At 42.0% G+C, this 22,426-nt stretch overlaps 1 protein-coding gene and 1 pseudogene across 4 annotated transcripts in view; both read left to right on the top strand.

Annotated features, from left to right (window-relative positions):
* The window catches only part of LOC115204312 (cation channel sperm-associated protein 1), a 48,672-nt gene extending 26,254 nt beyond the window's left edge, over positions 1-22,418 (top strand). For 2 of the 4 annotated variants that reach the window (XM_029769777.1, XM_029769776.1), the window contains exons 4-15: positions 17,562-17,632; positions 17,770-17,883; positions 18,225-18,434; positions 18,565-18,678; positions 18,767-18,926; positions 19,111-19,346; positions 19,455-19,518; positions 19,635-19,707; positions 19,798-19,843; positions 19,973-20,060; positions 20,217-20,331; positions 22,270-22,418. In XM_029769777.1, coding sequence (XP_029625637.1) covers positions 17,562-17,632; positions 17,770-17,883; positions 18,225-18,434; positions 18,565-18,678; positions 18,767-18,926; positions 19,111-19,346; positions 19,455-19,518; positions 19,635-19,707; positions 19,798-19,843; positions 19,973-20,060; positions 20,217-20,331; positions 22,270-22,308 — 1,330 coding nt within the window. In that variant the 3' untranslated portion in view covers positions 22,309-22,418. Of the gene's footprint in view, positions 1-16,589; positions 16,792-17,561; positions 17,633-17,769; positions 17,884-18,224; positions 18,435-18,564; positions 18,679-18,766; positions 18,927-19,110; positions 19,347-19,454; positions 19,519-19,634; positions 19,708-19,797; positions 19,844-19,972; positions 20,061-20,216; positions 20,332-22,269 lie in introns of those variants that run through there. The other 2 variants (XM_029769779.1, XM_029769778.1) reach the window with 2 other exon arrangements.
* Positions 14,401-15,833, top strand: LOC115204314 (insulinoma-associated protein 1a pseudogene; annotated as a pseudogene).
* Positions 22,419-22,426: the final 8 nt, after the last annotated feature.

Below are 22,426 nucleotides of genomic sequence, written 5' to 3'. Positions count from 1 at the left end.
TAACACTAGCTTCATGTCCACATCCTGGTTCAACTCTAACCTCAACCACAACCCTAACCCTAGCTTCATGTCCACATCCTGGTTCAACCCTAACCTCAACCACAACCCTAACCCTAGCTTCATGTCCACATCCCGGTTCAACCCTAAACCTAGCCTCAACCACAACCCTAATCCTAGCTTCATGTCCACATCCTGGTTCAACCCTAGCCTCAACCACAACCCTAACCCTAGCTTCATGTCCACATCCTGGTTCAACCCTAACCTCAACCACAACCCTAAACCTAGCTTCATGTCTACATCCCGGTTCAACCCTAGCCTCAACCACAACCCTAACCCTAGCTTCATGTCAACATCCTGGTTCAACCCTAGCCTCAACCACAACCCTAACCCTAGCTTCATGTCCACATCCTGGTTCAACCCTAACCTCAACCACAACCCTAACCCTAGCTTCATGTCCACATCCTGGTTCAACCCTAACCTCAACCACAACCCTAACCCTAGCTTCATGTCCACATCCTGGTTCAACCCTAACCCTAGCTTCATGTCCACATCCTGGTTCAACCCTAACCCTAGCTTCATGTCCACATCCCGGTTCAACCCTAAACCTAGCCTCAACCACAACCCTAACCCTAGCTTCATGTCCACATCCTGGTTCAACCCTAGCCTCAACCACAACCCTAACCCTAGCTTCATGTCCACATCCCGGTTCAACCCTAACCTCAACCACAACCCTAACCCTAGCTTCATGTCCACATCCCAGTTCAGCCCTAACCTCAACCACAACCCTAACCCTAGCTTCATGTCAACATCCTGGTTCAACCCTAGCCTCAACCACAACCCTAACCCTAGCTTCATGTCCACATCCTGGTTCAACCCTAACCTCAACCACAACCCTAACCCTAGCTTCATGTCCACATCCTGGTTCAACCCTAACCCTAGCTTCATGTCCACATCCTGGTTCAACCCTAACCCTAGCTTCATGTCCACATCCCGGTTCAACCCTAAACCTAGCCTCAACCACAACCCTAACCCTAGCTTCATGTCCACATCCTGGTTCAACCCTAGCCTCAACCACAACCCTAACACTAGCTTCATGTCCACATCCTGGTTCAACTCTAACCTCAACCACAACCCTAACCCTAGCTTCATGTCCACATCCTGGTTCAACCCTAACCTCAACCACAACCCTAACCCTAGCTTCATGTCCACATCCTGGTTCAACCCTAACACTAGCTTCATGTCCACATCCTGGTTCAACCCTAACCTCAACCACAACCCTAACCCTAGCTTCATGTCGACATCCCGGTTCAACCCTAACCTCAACCACAACCCTAAGCCTAGCTTCATGTCCACATCCTGGTTCAACCCTAACCCTAGCTTCATGTCCACATCCTGGTTCAACCCTAACCCTAGCTTCATGTCCACATCCCGGTTCAACCCTAAACCTAGCCTCAACCACAACCCTAATCCTAGCTTCATGTCCACATCCTGGTTCAACCCTAACCTCAACCACAACCCTAAACCTAGCTTCATGTCTACATCCCGGTTCAACCCTAGCCTCAACCACAACCCTAACCCTAGCTTCATGTCAACATCCTGGTTCAACCCTAGCCTCAACCACAACCCTAACCCTAGCTTCATGTCCACATCCTGGTTCAACCCTAACCTCAACCACAACCCTAACCCTAGCTTCATGTCCACATCCCAGTTCAACCCTAACCTCAACCACAACCCTAACCCTAGCTTCATGTCCACATCCCAGTTCAACCCTAACACTAGCCTCAACCACAACCCTAACCCTAGCTTCATGTCCACATCCCGGTTCAACCCTAACCTCAACCACAACCCTAAACCTAGCTTCATGTCCACATCCCAGTTCAACCCTAAACCTAGCCTCAACCACAACCCTAACAGTGTTTCTTGGTAGTCTTAAACAAATCTACTTTGAAACAAAAGTATACACCTCACTCACATGGTTATGGGCTTAACAAAAAAGAGGACACCTGAAATGTATTACATTTTGAGTTTGCATCCCGATATTTCACTTTATATACAGCTCAGAACACTGAAATTTAACAAAACCGTTTGACATAAATCCGGTGTTTCTTCGGTATTTAAAAAAAAGAAATGTTTATTAATTATGAAACTATAAAAAAAATATGAATAACATATTTTTGAGGCCACTAGTCATTTGACTGCAGGAAAGGGCTTCTGATATATAGCCATTTATTCTAGAATAATATAACTTATAAATGCTTGATGAGCTTAGTTCAACTGCCATACCCCATCAGAACCCATGATATAACCTTGTTTTACTCCGATGTGTGTAAACAATGTAGCCTAATTGTACACACACACTGTATAACTTAAAAACAATGTGTACATGATCAATCCTTGCCTCCATAGCCATGTGTATGAATTTTAGAGGGGTTACATTTCTCTGCTGTTTAACAAAACAAGTTGCAGAGGGCCGTTCCATTTTTCTTAGAATCGGAGGCTGCAGCTTTAAGTGTACTGCTGCCTAATTATTCCGTTTTTGATTGTTTATCCGTTTTTTTTGCTTGTTTTGTAGCATATGTCCTGAAATATATTAACAGAAAAACACATATTTGTTTTAAAAACAATAGGAAAGTCAATTTGTGAAGTTCCATTTTGAGAACTTTCTGAATTGACTATTAGCCATCATTATTCTCAGAAGGTTCTCTAAATATAAAAAAAATATATAATGTCCAAGAATTGCTGTTGTTTGTTTGTTTTACATTGTTTTGAGATTATGGGAGACAATAATGTCCCTTATTTGCTTGAAATAAGGGTAGGCTATAGCCCTACACTGTAAGAAATGACCCTTTGGATCAACCTAAAAAACATACTTCAGGTAGTTACAAGGTTTTATCAATTGAAAAAAATAAAACATTTGTTGAAACCAAATATTGTATTCAGTGATTAATAGGTTTGTTAATAATCAAATATATGTTTCAAGTTTGACCTACTTCTTTCAAAACTCAACCTACTTTTCCCCTTTGGTTAAACCTAATAATTAACAAACACAAACAATGATTTCAAGTGTGCTAGAATGGGTTAAACGAACCAAAGAGTAATTTTCGATCATTCCAATCAGCACTTCAGATGAACAAAAACAACTCCCGTCACAATGCCTCTCCCCTATTAGACCTAGATATTTTGTGTGTATGTATTGATATGTAGGCTATGTGTGATGTTTTTAAATGTATGTAGTTCTGTCTTTGAGCTGTTCTTGTCTATAATGTTCTGTATTGTGTCATGTTCTGTGTGGACCCCAGGAAGAGTAGCAGCGGCTTTTGCAACAGCTAATGGGGATCCTAATAAATTACCAAAAATACAACAGCGCCACCTAGGCCTAGGCCCGCCTGCCTGAAAGTTGAACATGGTTGGTTGAGGTGAGGTGTAGGCCTATATGATTTTAGGACATGAAAAAGATTTGAGCGTTTTCCACTAGATGGGCCAGCTGCAAAGTCAAAATTGGCTATATTGTAAAAATTCATGAAAACAAAAAATTGCTTTTGGTCTTAATTTAAGGTTAGGGTTAGGCATTAGGTTTAGCAGTGTGGTTAAGGTTAGGGTTAAGGTTAGGTTTGACTTTGTGCCTGTGCCAGCTAGAGAACACTCTGAAGAGCAGCCTCCAGAACAAGATGCATGAAAAAAAATGCTAACCTGCAAAAATAACATGAGAGTCGAATAGGCCTATACCTAGCCTACATTATATTTGTCCCACTATTAAATCAGGGAGGGGACTGTGGATTTTTCTCAGTCCATCAGTACGTTCCTTTGTACATTAGTCATACGCAATATCTCAGACAGCACTGGGATGATTTTCATGTAAGTTGATAGTGAATGATGTGTCTTGCCATAGAGATCAGGCATTTACAAAATGACACTGATTGGCCCTAGGCGGGAGCTGTAGTAATTAACTGAAATGTGTTAGTCATATGCAATATCTCAATTGGCCCAAGGGGCGCTGCATCATTCGTGGGGGACGACATGATACTGCAACCTCTTGCCTTATTTTTTATAAATTGACACAAAAACATATTTAAAAAATAAGGGTTTCTATTTTGAAGGAATTCACATTAAAAATTCCACAAGAGGGGTCAAGAACACATCTGTGTTATCACTGCTACCTCCTCCTAATGTATCACAATTTCTATCTTTAGATTACCCCCCTGCCTTTACCATATTTCATCTGACTGAATGGTTGGAAAGGAATTGGAGAGTCATGGTGCTGTAGCTGTGTTTTAGTTGATTCTATTGTTGTTGGAGGGCTGTGTATTCATGTCCTCAGCAAACTGTACAGCTGTATGGAAATAAGACAGCACGAACTGCACATGGCCCACGAGTGCCACGGGCCAATCGCTGGCGTTCCTGCATCCTTTCTCATAGCAACAAGATTACACATTCCGAATTCCTCCTGCCCAGGCTGTGTGCTGAACAAAAGCAGTGTAGGCCGAAGTTGGCGGTGCCTCTGTATAGCCCATAAGGCTGCTCTAGGGCCAGGCATTGAGGATTCTTCTAAGTACATTTTCAAGCAATTGCTAAGACTATGACGAATCATCAATGATGTGCATGATGATGATGATATCATTGTAGGCATAGTGGGTCACTTAATAGGCTATAGACCAAGGTTTAACCACAATTGACATTTCCAAGGTGTTTTAAAGCGTGTGGTTATTCATTATTTTCATACTTTATGTTTCTGTAAAGCTGCTGCTCTCATCCCCCTTGACTCATGTCTAAAACTGTGGAAGCCATATTTAATTGCCTGGTTGTGATTATGCTCTTATTACATTTTCAAAGTTACTTTGAAAAAATGTATAATAACCCTTACCTACTGAGGCTGAATTAAAATGTCATATGTAGGACAGACTCATAAACACCCGAGGGCCCATGCAGCAATGCTCTTTTTGAAACAACATTGTGTAGGCTAACATTGTAGTTGTATTCGGTGGATTTAACATATTGCTAGATATTACTGCACCGTTGGAGGTAGAAACATAAGCATTTCTCTGCACCTGCGATAACATCTAAAATTAGATCTTGAGGTTAATGACATTAGTTTGAACATGTTGACCAGTGTATATTGCGGGTAGCACATTTTTTGAAACTAGTTTTCCCTTATAGGCCTCAGTGGCGATAGGTATTCCATTAGTTTAAAAGCGCCACATTTGTGATTCAGTTTAATTATGCCACCGCTGAATTGTGTGTCTGAGCCGCCAGTAATTGACTAAGTCAGGCAGGTCACGTCAAAGAATGGGACCGAATTCAATTCTCCAGCTTTATGCAAATAGTGTGTCACAGAGGTCAGGGCACGCGCGTGGCTTGTGCCTCCAAAGGCACACGCTTCAAACTTCCAATTCCAACAAAGGCGGAAAGTAAAATAATGGGGGAAGTCCCCCCTTCAACCCCGAACACATAGGCCTATTCAAATACATGCCCTTCGCCTCTCCGTAGTGCAATCCTCCTTGCGTGCCAACTTTTTTTGTCTACTATCCCCAAAGGATGAAAAAAATCCAATAACAATCAAAGCTCCCGAGACAACAGACCGGTTGGGAGACACCATACAAAGGCTGGGGGGGGGGGGGGTGTGTGTGTGTGTGTGTGTGTGTGCGTGTGTGTGTGTGTGTGTGTGTGTGTGTGTGTGTGTGTGTGTGTGTGTGTGTGTGTGTGTGTGTGTGTGTGTGTGTGTGTGTGTGTGTGGCCATGCGTTTGTGCGTGTGCGCCCTGAACATATTCCAAACTAGATTGCTGCTGAGGACAGCGTCGGTTTCTCCTATTGTGGGACATGCTTATTCTTCATAACAACATTATCTGATGCCTATTTTAAATCAATGTTGACAAGTTAAAAGGAAAGGCATAAGAAAACAGGCTAAAGGTAATGATTTTGTCTGGGTTGGTAGCCCTAATATATCATTTCTCTATCAAAACAGGAATTGGGGATGTTGTCTTTTATTTGTATTTTATTTCAATGCACAATAACACATTATCCACATGCCTATTTCATACAGGAACTTATAGAATTGCAACAATATGCCATAGGCCTACACGCCATTTTGATGTTAAGCACAAAAGAGGCTAAAAACATTAATCAATGCAACTGATTGCTTAGATTGATTAACATGATCAATATATATATATATATATATATAAAACAATATATATATTTAACTAGGCAAGTCAGTTAAGAACAAATTCTTATTTACAATGACGTCCTACCCCGGCCAAACCCTAACCCGGACGACACTGGGCCAACTGTGCACCGTCCTATGGGTCCTTACACTGTAAAACGGAGTGCTTAGGATCTGAACACATAACTAAACACTTTTCTGTAACACTTTTTAAATGTGTCAAGGATTTACAATTTCAATGAAAACTTGTAAACACCGGAACATGCTTATTCGCTGTAACACATTTTAAACATGTTTTTTCCAGAACAAGGGGTTTAGATTTTAAACACTAAACAATGGGGGTGTTGTTTTAACACTGTAGGGTGTAAAGCGGTATTTGCTTATTTCCCAGCATTCCTTTCGAGTGAATGTGCGAGATACCCACCCATGACTGTGTTTGTTAGTGACAGAGACATGGTTGTTGCATTATTGCTGGCACTTTCACCAAAGAGATTTCTTAAGTGAATGTGTTTCAATTAGAAGTAAATATTAGACATAAGGCTGTTAGTTATTGTCTAGTTATTCTCAACATTGTGGTCTGAAAATCCTGGTTCATAGACCTGCAAATCATCAGACCAGCAAGTTTTTAAAGTGATTAGTTAGTCCAATCAGAATACAGCCAGAGGGTGGATATCCAAGATTTTTAATATTATATCACTCACAACCTGCACACAGAATGACTGCTATGGTGAAGGACATAATAAACAAGACTACCTATCAATTAATCAATGTGCAAGAGGAAACATAGATATTAAAACAAACTATTCTAAAAATCAACCTGCTGGGAAATTTCTAATGAGGCCCCTCCCATTTATATTTCAGTGGGCGGGTTCAATTATATTGAGGCCGCGGGGCACTGGTCTATGGCCCATAGGGTTGGGGAGTAACGGATTACATGTAAACATAGATTACGGATTACATGTAATCCGTTACATGCAAGGGATTACAAAAAACGAACTATAATCCGTTAAATTACTAGCAAAAATATTGTAATCAGATTACAGATACTTTTGAAAAACTAGATGATTACTTCAAGGATTACTTTTAAATTCAGAAAGGATGTTTGCGAAAATAAATCTGACACTTCTCTGTTTTCTCAGTGACATTCAAATCAGCATTGAAAAAAGGTGCAAGTTTAAGTTTGTTACACCTGAGCGAGTCTGATCACAAGTCAGAGACCACTATGATGGTAGGCCTTGAAATACATCCACAGGTACACCTCCAATTGACTCAAATTATGTCACGGGTGTCGTAGGGTAAAGACCAAGACGCAATGGGAAAATATATACTCATCTTCTTTTTATTTGGTGAAGAAGGAAAACACAATGAACGTATACAAAACACAAACGAACTTGACAGTCTCGTCAGGCAAACAGCTAAACAAGCACAATCTCCCACAAACTAACAGGTGAAAACAGGCGACCTAAGTATGACTCTCAATCAGCAACAACGATGTACAGCTGTTCCTGATTGAGAGCCACACCAGGCCAACACAGAAATACAACACTAGACCAGCCCCCTAGAAATACAATACAAGAACATACCCAACAACCCGGAACACATAAATCAAACACCCCATCTTACATAAATACATATCTAATAAACCCGAACCACTTAAATCAAATACCCTTTCTACATAGATACACCACTAAACCCAGAAACACTCTACATTTAACATTTACATTTAAGTCATTTAGCAGACGCTCTTATCCAGAGCGACTTACAAATTGGTGCATTCACCTTATGATATCCAGTGGAACAACCACTTTACAATAGTGCATCTAAATCTTTTAAGGGGGGGGGGTTAGAAGGATTACTTTATCCTATCCTAGGTATTCCTTAAAGAGGTGGGGTTTCAGGTGTCTCCGGAAGGTGGTGATTGACTCCGCTGTCCTGGCGTCGTGACAAAATAACCCTCTATATAAACACATAACCAAAAACATGTACAACAAATAACCTCTGCCACGTCCTGACCAAACTACAATAACAAATAGGCCCTTTACTGGTCAGGACGTGACAAATTAGCCTATCAGAAGCTTCTAAAGCCATGACATCATTTTCTGGAATTTTCCAAGCTGTTTAAAGGCACAGTCAACTTAGTGTATGTAAACTTCTGACCCACTGGAATTGTGATACAGTGAATAATAAGTGAAATAATCTGTTTGTAAACAATTATTGGAAAAATTACTTGTGTCATGCACAAAGTAGATGTTCTAACCGACTTTCCAAAACTAGAGTTTGTTAACAATAAATTTGTGGAGTGGTTGAAAAACGAGTTTTAATGACTCCAACCTAAGTGTATGTAAACTTCCGACTTCAACTGCATATATATATCAACTCAGCAAAAAAAGAAACGTCCTCTCACTGTCAACTGCGTTTATTTTCAGCAAACTTAACATGTGTAAATATTTGTATGAACATAAAATTCAACAACTGAGACATAAACTGAACAAGTTCCACAGACATGTGACTAACAGAAATGGAATAATGTGTCCCTGAACAAAGGGGGCATCAAAATCAAAAGTAACAGTCAGTATCTGGTGTGGCCACCAGCTGCATTAGGTACTGCAGTGCATCACCTCCTCATGGACTGCACCAGATTTGCCAGTACTTGCTGTGCGATGTTACCCCACTCTTCCACCAAGGGACCTGCAAGTTCCCGGACATTTTTGAGGGGAATGGCTATAGCCCTCACCCTCCGATCCAACAGGTCACAGATGTGCTCAATGGGATTGAGAACTGGGCTCTTCGCTGGCCATGGAAGAACACTGACAATCCTGTCTTTCAGGAAATCACGCACAGAACGAGCAGTATGGCTGGTGGCATTGTCATGCTGGAGGGTCATGTCAGGATGAGCCTGCAGGAAGGGTACCACATGAGGGAGGAGGATGTCTTCCCTGTAACGCACAGCGTTGAGATTGCCTGCAATGACGCTGTGACACTCCGCCCCAGACAATAACGGACCCTCCACCTCCAAATCAATCCCGCTCCAGAGTACAGGCCTCAGTGTAATGCTCATTCCTTCGACGATAAATGCGAATCTGACCATCACCCCTGGTGCGACAAAACCGCGACTTCTCAGTGAAGAGTACTTTTTGTCAGTCCTGTCTGGTCCAGCAATGGTGGGTTTGTGCCCATAGGCGACGTTGTTGCCGGTGATGTCTGGTGAGGACCTGCCTTACAACAGGCCTACAAGCCCTCAGTCCAGCCTCTCTCAGCCTATTGCGGACAGTCTGAACACTGATGGAGGGATTGTGTGTTCCTGGTGTAACTCGAGCAGTTGTTGTTGCCACCCTGTACCTGTCCCGCAGGTGTGATGTTCGGATGTACTGATCCTGTGCAGGTGTTGTTACACGTGGTCTGCCACTGCGAGGACGATCAGCTGTCCGTCCTGTCTCCCTGTAGCGCTGCCTTAGGCGTCTCACAGTACGGACAATGCAATTTATTGCCCTGGCCACATTGCAGTCCTCATGCCTCCTTGCAGCATGCCTAAAGCATGTTCACGCAGATGAGTAGGGACCCTGGGCATCTTTCTTTTGGTATTTTTCAGAGTCAGTCGAAAGGTCTCTTTAGTGTCCTAAGTTTTCATAACTGTGACCTTAATTGCCTACCGTCTGTAAACTGTTAGTGTCTTAACAACCGTTCCACAGGTGAATGTTCATTCATTGTTTATGGTTCATTGAACAAGCATGGGAAACTGTGTCAAACCCTTTACAATGAAGATCTGTGAAGTTATTTGGATTTTTACGAATTATCTCTGAAAGACAGGGTCTTGAAAAAGGGATGTTTCTTTTTTTGCTGAGTTTATTTTATATTTGCGATTATTCAAAGTAGCCAACCTTTGCCTTGATGACAGCTTTGCACACTCTTGGCATTCTCTCAACCAGCTTCATGAGGAATGCTTTTCCAAACGTCTTGAAGGAGGTCCCACATATGCTGAGCACTTGTTGGCTGCTTTTCCTTCGCTCTGCGGTCCATCTCATCCCAAACAATGTCAATTGGATTGAGGTTGGATGATTGTGGAGGCCAGGTCATCTGATGCAGCACTCCATCACTCTCCTTCTTGGTCAAATAGCCCTTACACAGCCTGGAGTTGTGTTGGGTCATTTTCCTGTTGAAAAACAAATGATAGACCCACTAAGCGCAAACCAGTTGGGATGGCGTATCGCTGCAGAATGCTGTGGTAGCCATGCTGTTTAAGTGTGCCTTAAATTCTAAATAAATCACTGACAGTGTCACCAGCAAAGCACCAATCACACCTCCTCCTCCATGCTTTACGGTGGGAATCACATATGCGGAGATCAACCGTTCACCTACTCTTCTCACAATGACATGTCGGTTGGAACCAAAAATCTCAAATTTGGACTCATCAGACCAAAGGAAGAGATTTCCACCGGTCTAATGTCCATTGCTCGTGTTTCTTGGCCCAAGCAAGTCTCTTCTTCTTATTGGTGTCCTTTAGTAGTGGTTTCTTTGCAGCAATTCGACCATGAAGGCCTGATTCATGCAGTCTCCTCTGAACAGTTGATGTTGAGATGTTACTTGAACTCTGTGAAGCTTTTATTTGGGCTGCAATTTCTGAGGCTGGTAACTTTAATGAACTTATCCTCTGCAGCAGAGGTAACTCTGGGTCTTCCTTACCTGTGCCGGTCCTCCTGAGAGTTAGTTTCATCATAGCTCTTGATGGTTTTTGCGACTGCAATTTCTCGGATTGACTGACCTTCATGTCTTAAAGTAATGATGGACTGTCGTTTCTCTTTGCTTATTTGAGCTGTTCTTGCCATAATATGGACTTGGTCTTTTACCAAATAGAGCTATTTTCTGTATACCACCCCTACCTTGTCACAACATAACTGATTGGCTCAAATGCATTAACCTCTTTGGGCTAGGGGGCAGTATTTTCACGTCTGGATGAAAAGCGTGCCCAGAGTAAACTGCCTGCTACTCAGGCCCAGAAGCTAGAATATGCATATAATTAGTAGATGTGGATAGAAAACACTCTGAAGTTTCTAAAACTGTTTGAATGATATATGTGAGTATAACAGAACTCATATGGCAGGTGAAAACCTGAGAAAAATCCAACCAGGAAGTGGGAAATCTGAGGTTTGTAGTTTTTCAAGCGATTACCTATCCAATATACAGTGTAAATTGGGTCAGATTGCACTTCCTACGGCTTCCACTAGATGTCAACAGTCTTTAGAAAGTTGTTTCAGGCTTCTATTGTGAAAGGGGAGAGAATAAGACTACTCACAGTAAGTGGCTCAGCTGAAAGCTATGAGTTGTTTATCGCGCGCAGCCGTGAGCGCGAGCTCCGTTCCCTTTCCTTTTTAATGACAACGGAATTGTCCGGTTGGAATATTATTGAACATTTATGATAAAATCATCCTAAAGATTGATTATATACATCGTTTGACATGTTTCTACGAACTTCAATGGAACTTTTTTTACTTTTCGTCTGGACTTAGTGCCCCCGCTTTGTGCATTTGGATTAGTGAACTAAACGCGTGAACAAAAAGGAGGTATTTGGACATAAAGATTAACTTTATCGAACAAAACAAACATTTATTGTGGAACTGGGATTCCTGGGAGTGCATTTCGATGAAGATCATCAAAGGTAAGTGAATATTTATAATGCTATTTCTGGCTTTTGTTGACTCCACAACATGGCGGGTATCTGTATGGCTTGTTTTGGTGGCTGAGCGCTGTACTCAGATTATCGCATGGTGTGCTTTCGCCGAAAAGCTTTTTTGAAATCTGACACAGCGGTTGCATTAAGGAGAAGTTTATCTTTAATCCTATGTATAACACCTGCATCTGTCATCAACGTTTATGATGAATATTTCTGTAAATTGATGTGGCTCTCTGCAAAATCACTGGATGTTTTGGAGGCAAAACATTACTGAACATAATGCGCCAATGTAAACTGAGATTTTTGGATATAAATATGAACTTTATCGAACAAAACATACATGTATTGTGTAACATGAAGTCCTATGAGTGCCGTCTGATGAAGATCATCAAAGGTTAGTGATTAATTTTATCTCTATTTCTGCTTTTTGTGACTCCTCTCTTTGGCTGGAAAATGGCTGTATGTTTTTTTGTGACTAGGCACTGACCTAACATAATCGCATGGTGTGCTTTCTCCGTAAAGCCTTTTTGAAATCTGACACGATGGCTAGATTAACAAGAAGTTAAGCTTCAATTTGGTGTGTTGCGCTTGTGAATGTATGAAAGTTAAATATTTCTAATAATTTTTGGGAATTTGGCGCTCTGCCATTTCACCGGATGTTGTCAAATCGATCCCTTTAACGGGATTTGAGCCATAAGAAGTTTTAAGAAGGAAAGAAATTCCCCAAATTAACTTTTAACAAGGCACACCTGTTAATTGAAAAGCATTCCAGGTGACTGCCTCATGAAGCTGGTTGAGAGAATGCCAAGAGTGTGCAAAGCTGTCATCAAGGCAAAGGTTGGCTACTTTGAAGAATTTAAAATATAAAATATATTTTGATTTGTTTAACACATTTTTGGTTACTACATGATTCCATATGTGTTATTTTATAGTTTTGATGTCTTCAGTATTATTCTACAATATAGAAAATAGTAATAATAAAGAAAAACCCTGGAATGAGTAGGTGTGTCCAAACTTTTGACTGGTACTGTATATCCATTGATTCTTAAAGAATATAACTTAGAAATGCCTCATGGTCATATTTCAACTGTCACACTCCACGAGAACCCAATATGTAAGTTTATCTTTGTAAATGTAAACAAACACTGTATAGTCTCATAACAATAGTTTTGATATCATGGATGGTCAGTCCTTGCATCCATAGCTCTGTCTATTCATCTGAGAGTTGTTGCATTTCTCCAGTCCTATCAACACTTTAAATGCCGCATTTATATTTTTGTTCAGTGTAGGTAAGATGACAGATTCCTAACACTGATCTGAATAAAAGGCATGGAAAGTCACATCAATTTCTAGTGACAATGCACTCTAAGCAGGATGATGGGAAAGTAAACACTAGTGCTTAAAATCTGAACACAGGAGATATAGGTGTTCTCCTGGTTGGAATGTGACTGGAAAAAGCCGACGATCATGTTTAATCTTACATACTAAACAACCTGTGTTTAAGGTGAGAACATTAATTGTCAAATCTAAATGCCTTATGTTTAAGTTTTAAACACTGATATTTAGTTTATAGGTAAACCTGTCACATGTTTCATGGCTTTACAGTTAGGCTATGGAAGATGTTTGGTCTGTGACCTTTACCATTTATTGATTTCAAACGTTTTTGTTGCCCTTTACAAGACAGCCTTGATTCAGATAGCTTTGCTGCTAATAATATGTATTTTGTAAAGTTGGGGGTTGGGTCTGTATATCTAATGTGTTTTTGTTCGCCATATTGTAGACGTGTGATGAAAATGGTTAATTTCACTGACAATGACATGACAGAATGTTTCTATTGTTGAGTTGAGACGTTTGACGTTGGCGGTATGCAATGTTTTCCACAACTAGGGAGCAGAATTTATTTAAACGTTGATGATAAAATAATTGGTATCCCCTTCACATCAGGGCCTGCATTTCCAAAACGTAAAATAACTCCACATACGGAGTTACTTTTTTGGTGATTTTTATTCTCTTGATGTTGAAATCACATTCAATTAAATGAAATTGTTCAACAGTTTGAATGCCCCTGGACGCCTATGTTTAAGGTACATTTGAGCAGCGCATTGAGCACTGATCTGCATAGATGTACTGGTGCTGTGCCTCTTCTCTCTGCCTCTTTACCCCCAAACTGGCACAAGCCCGACTCGCGCCCCTCCCCCTCCTTTTGAATCGTGCGTTTTGATGAATGGATGGACGGCTGCGGTACGTGTGTGTTGAATAGTCTCAGAGGACATGGGAGGATAAAGGCTGGATAAGTGTGGTGTGGCTCTGTGTAATCTGCATAATGGCTAGGGACCGTCAAGGACGGGACAAGTGGTCTGGGGGGGACTCCGCAATGGGGGAGGCTGACATCTGCCGCTGTGCTCCTCAGAGACTCCCGGTGGATCATGTTGCCGGGCCTTTCTATTGACGGCTGGACTGCTGCCATCTGCGTCCTAACTGACGCATAATGACCGCTCGGGGCCTTTATAAAGACCGAGACAAACGACAGAGGGCCAGTGTGGACAAGTACCGCAGAGCGAATAGGGCGCACTACGAATACGCACGCCTCTTTCCAATTCCTGGCCTCGACTTTAACAGCAAAATCTTATTGAGGTTGTTTATAACGCGTCGTGTGTGCTTCCTGACAGTCACCATGCCAAAGGGTTTCCTTATAAAACGTTCTAAAAAGGCTGGTCCTGTTTCATACAGGATACGCGAGGAGGACTTGGCGCTGGACGCCAACTGTTCTTCGCTGGTCGAGAATGCCCCGGCTCATGCACTGCCTTCCGTGTGCCACAACTTTATCAGAGTTCCCAGCCGGGGTATTTTCGGTGGAATTCCAGAGTCTCACTGTCCGCCTTCACTCAGCCCGACCCGGCCTGACAGCGAGGGATATCAATACACACCCGTGGACGCCGCTCATCAAATGCTAAGCTCTCTTTCTCCTGCTCCAGCAAATACCTTCCCCGAGGCAAATTTGGGAAGATTCACCATTGATGGTTCCCCAGTGTCGTCGTCTCTTCAGGAGATGACCACCAGGCTGGACACCATGTGCGGGAATGCTAAATATGCAGCAGTGAAGCGGCCTGCCTCCTCCAACGCTAAATCTTTCCATACTAACTCCAAAAAGCGCAAGTCCTCAAGCTCCCAAAACCAAGAGAAGAGGTCCAGCCTCCGGGATGAGGTAACCACATCTCCCGTCCTCGGACTGCGCATTACAGAGGAGGCAGAGGATGAGGTGAAGCAGCGCTCCAACACCAGCAGTCCGCTTGGAGAATTCATCTGTCAGCTTTGCAAGGAGCGGTATGCAGACCCTCTCACTTTGGCCTTCCACAAGTGCTCTCGCATCGTCCGAGTCGAATATCGCTGCGACGAGTGTGACAAAGTTTTTAGTTGTCCCGCTAACCTGGCCTCCCACCGACGTTGGCACAAGCCAAAGGGTTTTCAAGTGGAGAGAGTCTCATCACAGAGAGAGGAGAGCCGGCCTGACATACCAACAGCCTCCCCGCCACCCTCAGACTCGGGCTCTGATGAAGAAATGATGTTCAGCTGCCCACAGTGCTCAAAGAAATTCAGAAAACAAGCGTACCTGAGGAAACACTTGGCCTTGCACAATAGGAAAGCAGCTAGTCATCCTCAGAATCAGTCTCATTCGGCCAAAGTCTCCGACCAACAACACAGAAACCTGCTCGAGTCCGGCCCAGAAACACCCGAGCCCTCCTCCAAATACGCAGGGACTGAGCGCATCACAAAGGTGACAGGAGAGGTGTTTCCGTGTCGATTCTGTAGTGAAAGTGTATTCTCCTCCTCTGGCCTCACCAGACACATAAACAAATATCACCCAACGGAGAGCAGACAGGTCATCGTTTTGTCTCAAACGATTTAATAACCTCAGACTGTTTGCTTCGGCATTATGACTGAATTCCATGTTTGGACAGAGTTCTTGTAAACAATTGTTGTGAAATCAGAAATGTTTCTCCTGAATAGTAGGCTATAGTTTTGTGTAAATTAGTTTTGTTTTCTACAAAGTTATATTTATTTATCTATCTATCTAATAAATTATTTATTTGATATTTATTTATTTGTTTATTTAATAATGTATGTGTTTGTTTATTTATCTGCCCACATTTGTATTAATCATGTTGCCTTTGACTGTGACGATTTGCGTAATGACAAAAAAGCAATTTCGCATTGCCTCTAATTACCTCTGACCAAATTAATGTAATATTTTTCGTTGAAACAATATTACCATGCCAACTTCTTCCAAAAATAATAAAGGGAGTATAAATCTACTATGCAATTGTGTATTTATTATAGAAAATATGTCATGGTGTTTTTACTTTTTGTTAGGTTAGATCCATTTTCTGTAACATCTGCTTACCATACATACCATATAATCTCCAACACCAATTCTAAAAGTATGCTCTTTATTTAGAGTAAATACACTATTAAAAAACATGGACTATTCCATGTACCCATTTGATGTAGAATAGTCCTTATCGACAATACATTTTTCCAACTTTACGCATCGACCTTGACAGTGGTCATTAGGTCCAACTTCAGGCGAAGGGTGCAGTAGGACTGTTTTCCAACTCCAGTCCTCGAGTACTCCCAACAGCACACATTTTGGTTGTTGCCCCTGACAAACTCACCTGATTCAACTCATTGAGGGCTTGATGATAAGTTGACATGTTGAATTAGGTGTCCAGGGTCACATCAAAAATGTGTACTGTTGGGGGTACTCCGTGACTGCCGGAAGTAGGATAACGGTTATCAGTCTTAAATTCCACAGACAGGATGTTGTTTTCGAATTCTTATGGGTCCAAAAAAATCCGGAATAACAATTTTGCCTAAATTTACGAAATGATGCACGTATCGTTGTTTACATAAAACGTAGTGAATAGCCTATTTAAAAAAATATTCGTGTCACCTTTATTTATACAGGTAAGTCAGTTAAGAACGTTCTTATTTACAATGACGACCTACATTTCAAAATTTAACCATATTACTATTTCAAAATGTGTTAGAAATCGGACAAAATACAAGTAGGCTACGCCCTGTTTTTTCACCACTATTCCAAAATAAATGTAAATGGTTCAAATTGAAATGGCTTATTATAACAAGCCAAGGAAGAGTCCTTCATTCATTTTTGACGCAAGAGATCCTCTCAAATCAAATGGAAACAATTGTTGTAAGCTACACTGTTATCATCCCGCACCCTTGCGGAGAGAGAAAAAGCGAAAAAGAATAGCACAGTAGAGTAGAATAGAATGGATGGAATAGAATGGTCAAGGAAGCATTGAGAATAAAGAAGTCCTTATGACGCACAGATGTATTCCAGTGGCATTCTGTACCATTCCTCCATGCCGAACCGAAGTTTTTTCTTTTCCAGAGACAATCCGGTAAATACTTAGCGACTTGTTTGTATTGATGAATATTTGACAGATGCCTTAATTAGAAGTGTTTGTAGCTAATGACACTGGGAATTGTTGTGAAGATAAAGTAGTGATGGCATGTAGTAATGTTCCCTTGGAAAACTAAAGTTCCTCAAAGTCTAACAATACAATAAATCATTGTGCTGCCATCAGAAAGTGCTCAAGGTTCTCCACTGTGACCATTTTGGTGGCCAGTAGCTTTACAGGTTGTTACAATAAGAGATTACAGGTTTGATGTTACATGTTTTCATTATACTTCTCTGGTACTCTTCTCTGCAGTGTGTGTGTGTTTAGCCTGGAGTGCAAGATGGAAAATCGACCATCATACAGGCAGACAGTGGCTGGAAAGGGTAAGACCCAAAGTTTTACTTTTACATGGAAGAATGACTCCAGAATCCAATATTTATAATCCACACTGTCATCAAATCTCTGTACTTCTGTGTATTTGTATGTCTATGAGCATCATCATTCATTATCTATTATGCAGGCTCAACCAGCCACCACAAGTCATCTGTAGCCGCCAAGCAACCACACAAGAAGCGAGTGTTCTCAACATGTGCGGCCTTAGATGGTGAAATGTTGAAGAGGCTCATCCAAAAAGGTATGTGAAGTATGGTATACTGACGACTATCGTCATAGGGGCAAACTGTTCCGGAAAAGTTACAACTCAGAACAGCCACTTTAATTATGTGTGTGCCAGAGGAGGCTGGTGGGAGGAGCTATAGGAGAACAGACACATTGTAATGGCTGCAATGGAATAAATAGAAGAGTCAAACATGTTTGATGTGTTTGAAACCATTCAACCAATTCCGTTCCAGTCATTACCACGAGCCCATCCTCCCCAGTTAAGGTGCCACCAACCTCCAGTGGTGTGTGCATCCACCCCTCCCTCCATCTCTCCCCCTTCTCCTCTCTCTCTCTCTCTCTCTCTCTTTCTCTCAGATGAGCAGCGGAGGATCCAGGAGCAGCGAAACTCTAGAAAAGGTTGGCTGAGGGCATGGGGTGCTCTGCAGGACTGGATGCATCAGCTGTTCAGGATCATTGTGGCCTTCACAGAAGACCCCATGTTTGACAAGTTCATCCTGTTTGTGGTGGTGCTCAACACAGGGACCCTGGTGGCCCAGACATTTGAAAGTGTGACTGTGAGAGGAGGTGTGAGAAACAGGGAAAATACATTAACTTTTTAAAATCTACTTTTAGTAAGTTCTCTATTCTCCTGCATAAAGAGCTCATGCATGGGTTGAAGTGTGTTAATGACATCTGTTTTGTTTCCCAATGCTAGGGTGGTTCTTCTCAGCTTTGGATTCTGCTTTTCTGGCAATCTATTTAATGGAATGTGTGCTGAAATTGCTTGTCTGGGGTCGACTCTACTTCAAAAACCCCTGGAATGACCTGGGTAGGTAGCTGCTTGCATTGGCTTGGGATCAGTCTCCCACTGTTTCATCTCATTTCTATTTTTCCCCTCTGTTCTCTGCCTGTCTCAGACTTTTTCATCATTACGATGAGTCTCATTGACTTCCTACTGCCACTCATTGAGTCTACAGGGAACTTCAGTGGAGGTCAGGCATCCACAATCTTCCGCATCCTCAAGCTCTTCAAAGGGGTCCGGGCCATCCGAGCGTTCCGGGTCTTGCGTACCATCCGGTAGGATGCATGAGGGTTTTTCAGCATTAACTCATTATTCAGACCGACCACCCCTCTGTTTGATTTCCTTTGACAGCACTTCAATGGATGAACTCTGACACCCCAAGTACATAACCTTTATTAATACATCAACATCTAATATCTTTCATCATGGTTCAGTAACATGTCATCCTTTACTTGACAGCTTTCTCCAAAATCTCCAGTCCATCGTGTCCACCTGTCTCCAGTCTCTCCAGTCCATGGGGGCCATCATCATCCTCATGTTCACATTCCTCTTCATGTTTGCTGTCATTTTCCGAGAGATGTTCAATGAGTCTGACCCGCATCGCTTTGGCACCATGTTTCGGACAATTTTCACTCTGTTCCAGCTGCTCACGCTGGATGACTGGGCTTTCATCTACTCTACCAGCCGAGACAACGGTGAGGGAGGGAACACTACAGTGTGTGTGTCATGCATGGTCTAGAAGTTGGGCGTCATCATTCATGTAACTATTTGTGGTCAAGACTTTAACTTTCTATAAATGACAGGTGCACCTCATATTATCATCTTCCTTGTCCTGTACATTGTGGTGGAATACTTCACTTTCCTCAAGTGAGTAGGCTTGAAAATGTTGCAACTAAGACACTACAATGCATGTCTGATACTCCTACTATGTTCTTCAAGAGCAAACACCCTTTTTATTATACATTGTAATTTTCTCTGCATAGTCTATTCATTGCTGTCCTTGTCGACAACTTCCAGATGACAATCAAGAGACGGATGGCGTCAAAGATCCAAAAGGTATTCCGACCATGACAAACAATAAGGCAAAAAAGACAGATACTGGAGTAGATTTTGCTGAACATACCACTGCATTCTTTTCTACTTTAGTTCCAGGATGTATATGAGAGCGAGATGCAGTCAATGAAGAAGTTAGGTTGGTTGGTCGGTCGGTCGGTCCTACATTTTTCAAAAGGCTCCACATGTACTTGTGGGTGAGGCAAAATACAAACAATAAGCAGCAGAAAGACAGGACTGAACCAGTCTCCTCTCCTCCTGTCTGTAGAGCCCCAGCCCATTGAACCACAGACCGATGAGGAGTTCTATGAAGAGGCCCTCAAATTGACCTATAGTGAAAATAAGTATGGAAAGAGGTAAGAAACTATGTCTAACACGAAACAGGAGAAAAAACAGCTGTCAATTTGGTTCACAATGCAAACAGAAAAGCCTGTTTTGCCAAGCCATTTTACAAACTAGTCTATGTGCTGTAGTCGCATTCTAACAAGAGCCCCAACATGACTGGCCCATAGGGAAATAGAGCTGATCACCAGCTACCTCAGACTGCTGGCATCCATAGATCAGAACCAGCAGACGTTCCGCTCCCAGGGCTGTGTTCTGGAGCGCCTCATTGACACCTTCTTTGAGGTGAGAGCATTTCTCTCTGTAGACATTCTCTCTGTAGACAGAAACTTCTGGAGCGGAGTACAATATAGCTCTATTTTACTTACAGTTGAAGTCGTTAGTTTACATACACTTAGGTTGGAGTCATTAACTCGTTTTTCAACCACTCCACAAATTTCTTGTTACGAACTATAGTTTTGGCAAGTTGGTTAGGACATCTACTTTGTGCATGACACAAGTCATTTTTCCAACAATTGTTTACAGGTGATTTCACTTATAATTCACTGTATCACAATTCCAGTGGGTCAGAAGTTTACATACACTAAGTTGACTGTGCCTTTAAACAGCTTGGAAAATTCCAGAAAATGTCATGGCTTTAGAAGCTTCTGATAGGCTAATTGACATAATTTGAGTCAATTGGAGGTGTACCTGTGGATGTATTTCAAGGCCTACCTTCAAACTCAGTGCGTTTTTGCTTGACATCATGGGAAAATCAAAAGAAATCAGCCAAGACCTCAGAAAAGAAATTGTAGACCTCCACAAGTCTGGTTCATCCTTGGCAGCAATTTCCAAACGCCTGAAGGTACCACGTTCATCTGTACAAACAATAGTACACAAGTATAAACACCATGGAACCATGCAGCCGTCATACCGCTCAGGAAGGAGACGCGTTCCGTCTCCTAGAGATGAACGTACTTTGGTGCGAAAAGTGCAAATCAATCCCAGAACAGCAAAGGATCTTGTGAAGATGCTAGAGGAAACAGGTACAAAAGTATCTATATCCACAGTAAAACGAGTCCTATATCGACATAACCTGAAAGGCCGCTCAGCAAGGAAGAAGCCACTGCTGCAAAACCGCCATTAAAAAAGCCAGACTATGGTTTGCAACTGCACATGGGGACAAAGATCACACTTTTTGGAGAAATGTCCTCTGGTCTGATGAAACAAATATAGAACTGTTTGGCCGTAATGACCATTGTTATGTTTGGAGGAAAAGGGGGGAGGCTTGCAAGCTGAAGAACACCATCCCAACCATGAAGCACGGGTGTGGCAGCATCATGTTGTGGGGGTGCTTTGCTGCAGGAAGGACTGGTGCACTTCACAAAACAGATGGCATCATGAGGAAGGGAAATTATGCGGATATATTGAAGCAAAATCTCAAGACATCAGTCAGGAAGTTAAAGCTTGGTCGCAAATGGGTCTTCCAAATGGACAATGACCCCAAGCATACTTCCAAAGTTGTGGCAAAATGGGAACAAAGTCAAGGTATTAGAGTGGCCATCACAAAGCTCTGACCTCATTCCTATAGAAAATGTGTGGGCAGAATTGAAAAAGCGTGTGCGAGCAAGGCCTACAAACCTGACTCCGTTACACCAGTTCTGTCAGGAGGAATGGGCCAAAATTCACCCAATTTATTGTGGGAAGCTTGTGGAAGGCTACCCTAAACGTTTGACCCAAGTTCAACAATTTAAAGGCAATGCTACCAAATACTAATTGAGTGTATGTAAACTTCTGACCCACTGAGAATGTGATGAAAGAAATAAAAGATGAAATAAATCATTCTCTCTACTATTATTCTGAAATTTCACATTCTTAAAATAAAGTGGTGATCCTAACTGACCTAAGACAGGGAATTTTTACTAGGATTAAATGATAGGAATTGTGAAAAACTGAGTTTAAATGTATTTGGCTAAGGTGTATGTAAACTTCAGACTTCAACTGTACATATAAATTCATGTCTGCTGCCTAAGGCTGCGGTACACAGGCAGCCCAATTCTGATATTTTTACCAGGAAATTGGTCTCTTGACCAATCAGATCAGCTCTTTTGCAACTAATTGGGCAAAATATCAGAATTGGGCTTCCTGTGTAACTGCAGCCATAGATACCTGGAAATGTGTAAACAGCCAAGGGATAAGGCTTCTGATTCAGCTCCTAAACCGTTGTATTGATGTCCTTTTCAGGCAACAGAGGACGACAGCCAGGGGAATGACCACGAATAGGGGAAATAACAAGGGTCAAACTTAGTAAAGAAACCCTTATTTCTTTCTCTAGATAAGTGATGGCAACTCAGATTTTATCCTTTGAGAACTCATTAAAGTCATGAAACACAGTAAAAGT

This window comes from Salmo trutta, chromosome 12, assembly GCF_901001165.1.
Source record: "Salmo trutta chromosome 12, fSalTru1.1, whole genome shotgun sequence".
In the NCBI taxonomy this organism is placed as follows: Eukaryota; Metazoa; Chordata; class Actinopteri; order Salmoniformes; family Salmonidae; genus Salmo; species Salmo trutta.
Note: the sequence above shows the minus strand (reverse complement) of the source record. Positions and strands in the feature narration are given on the sequence as shown.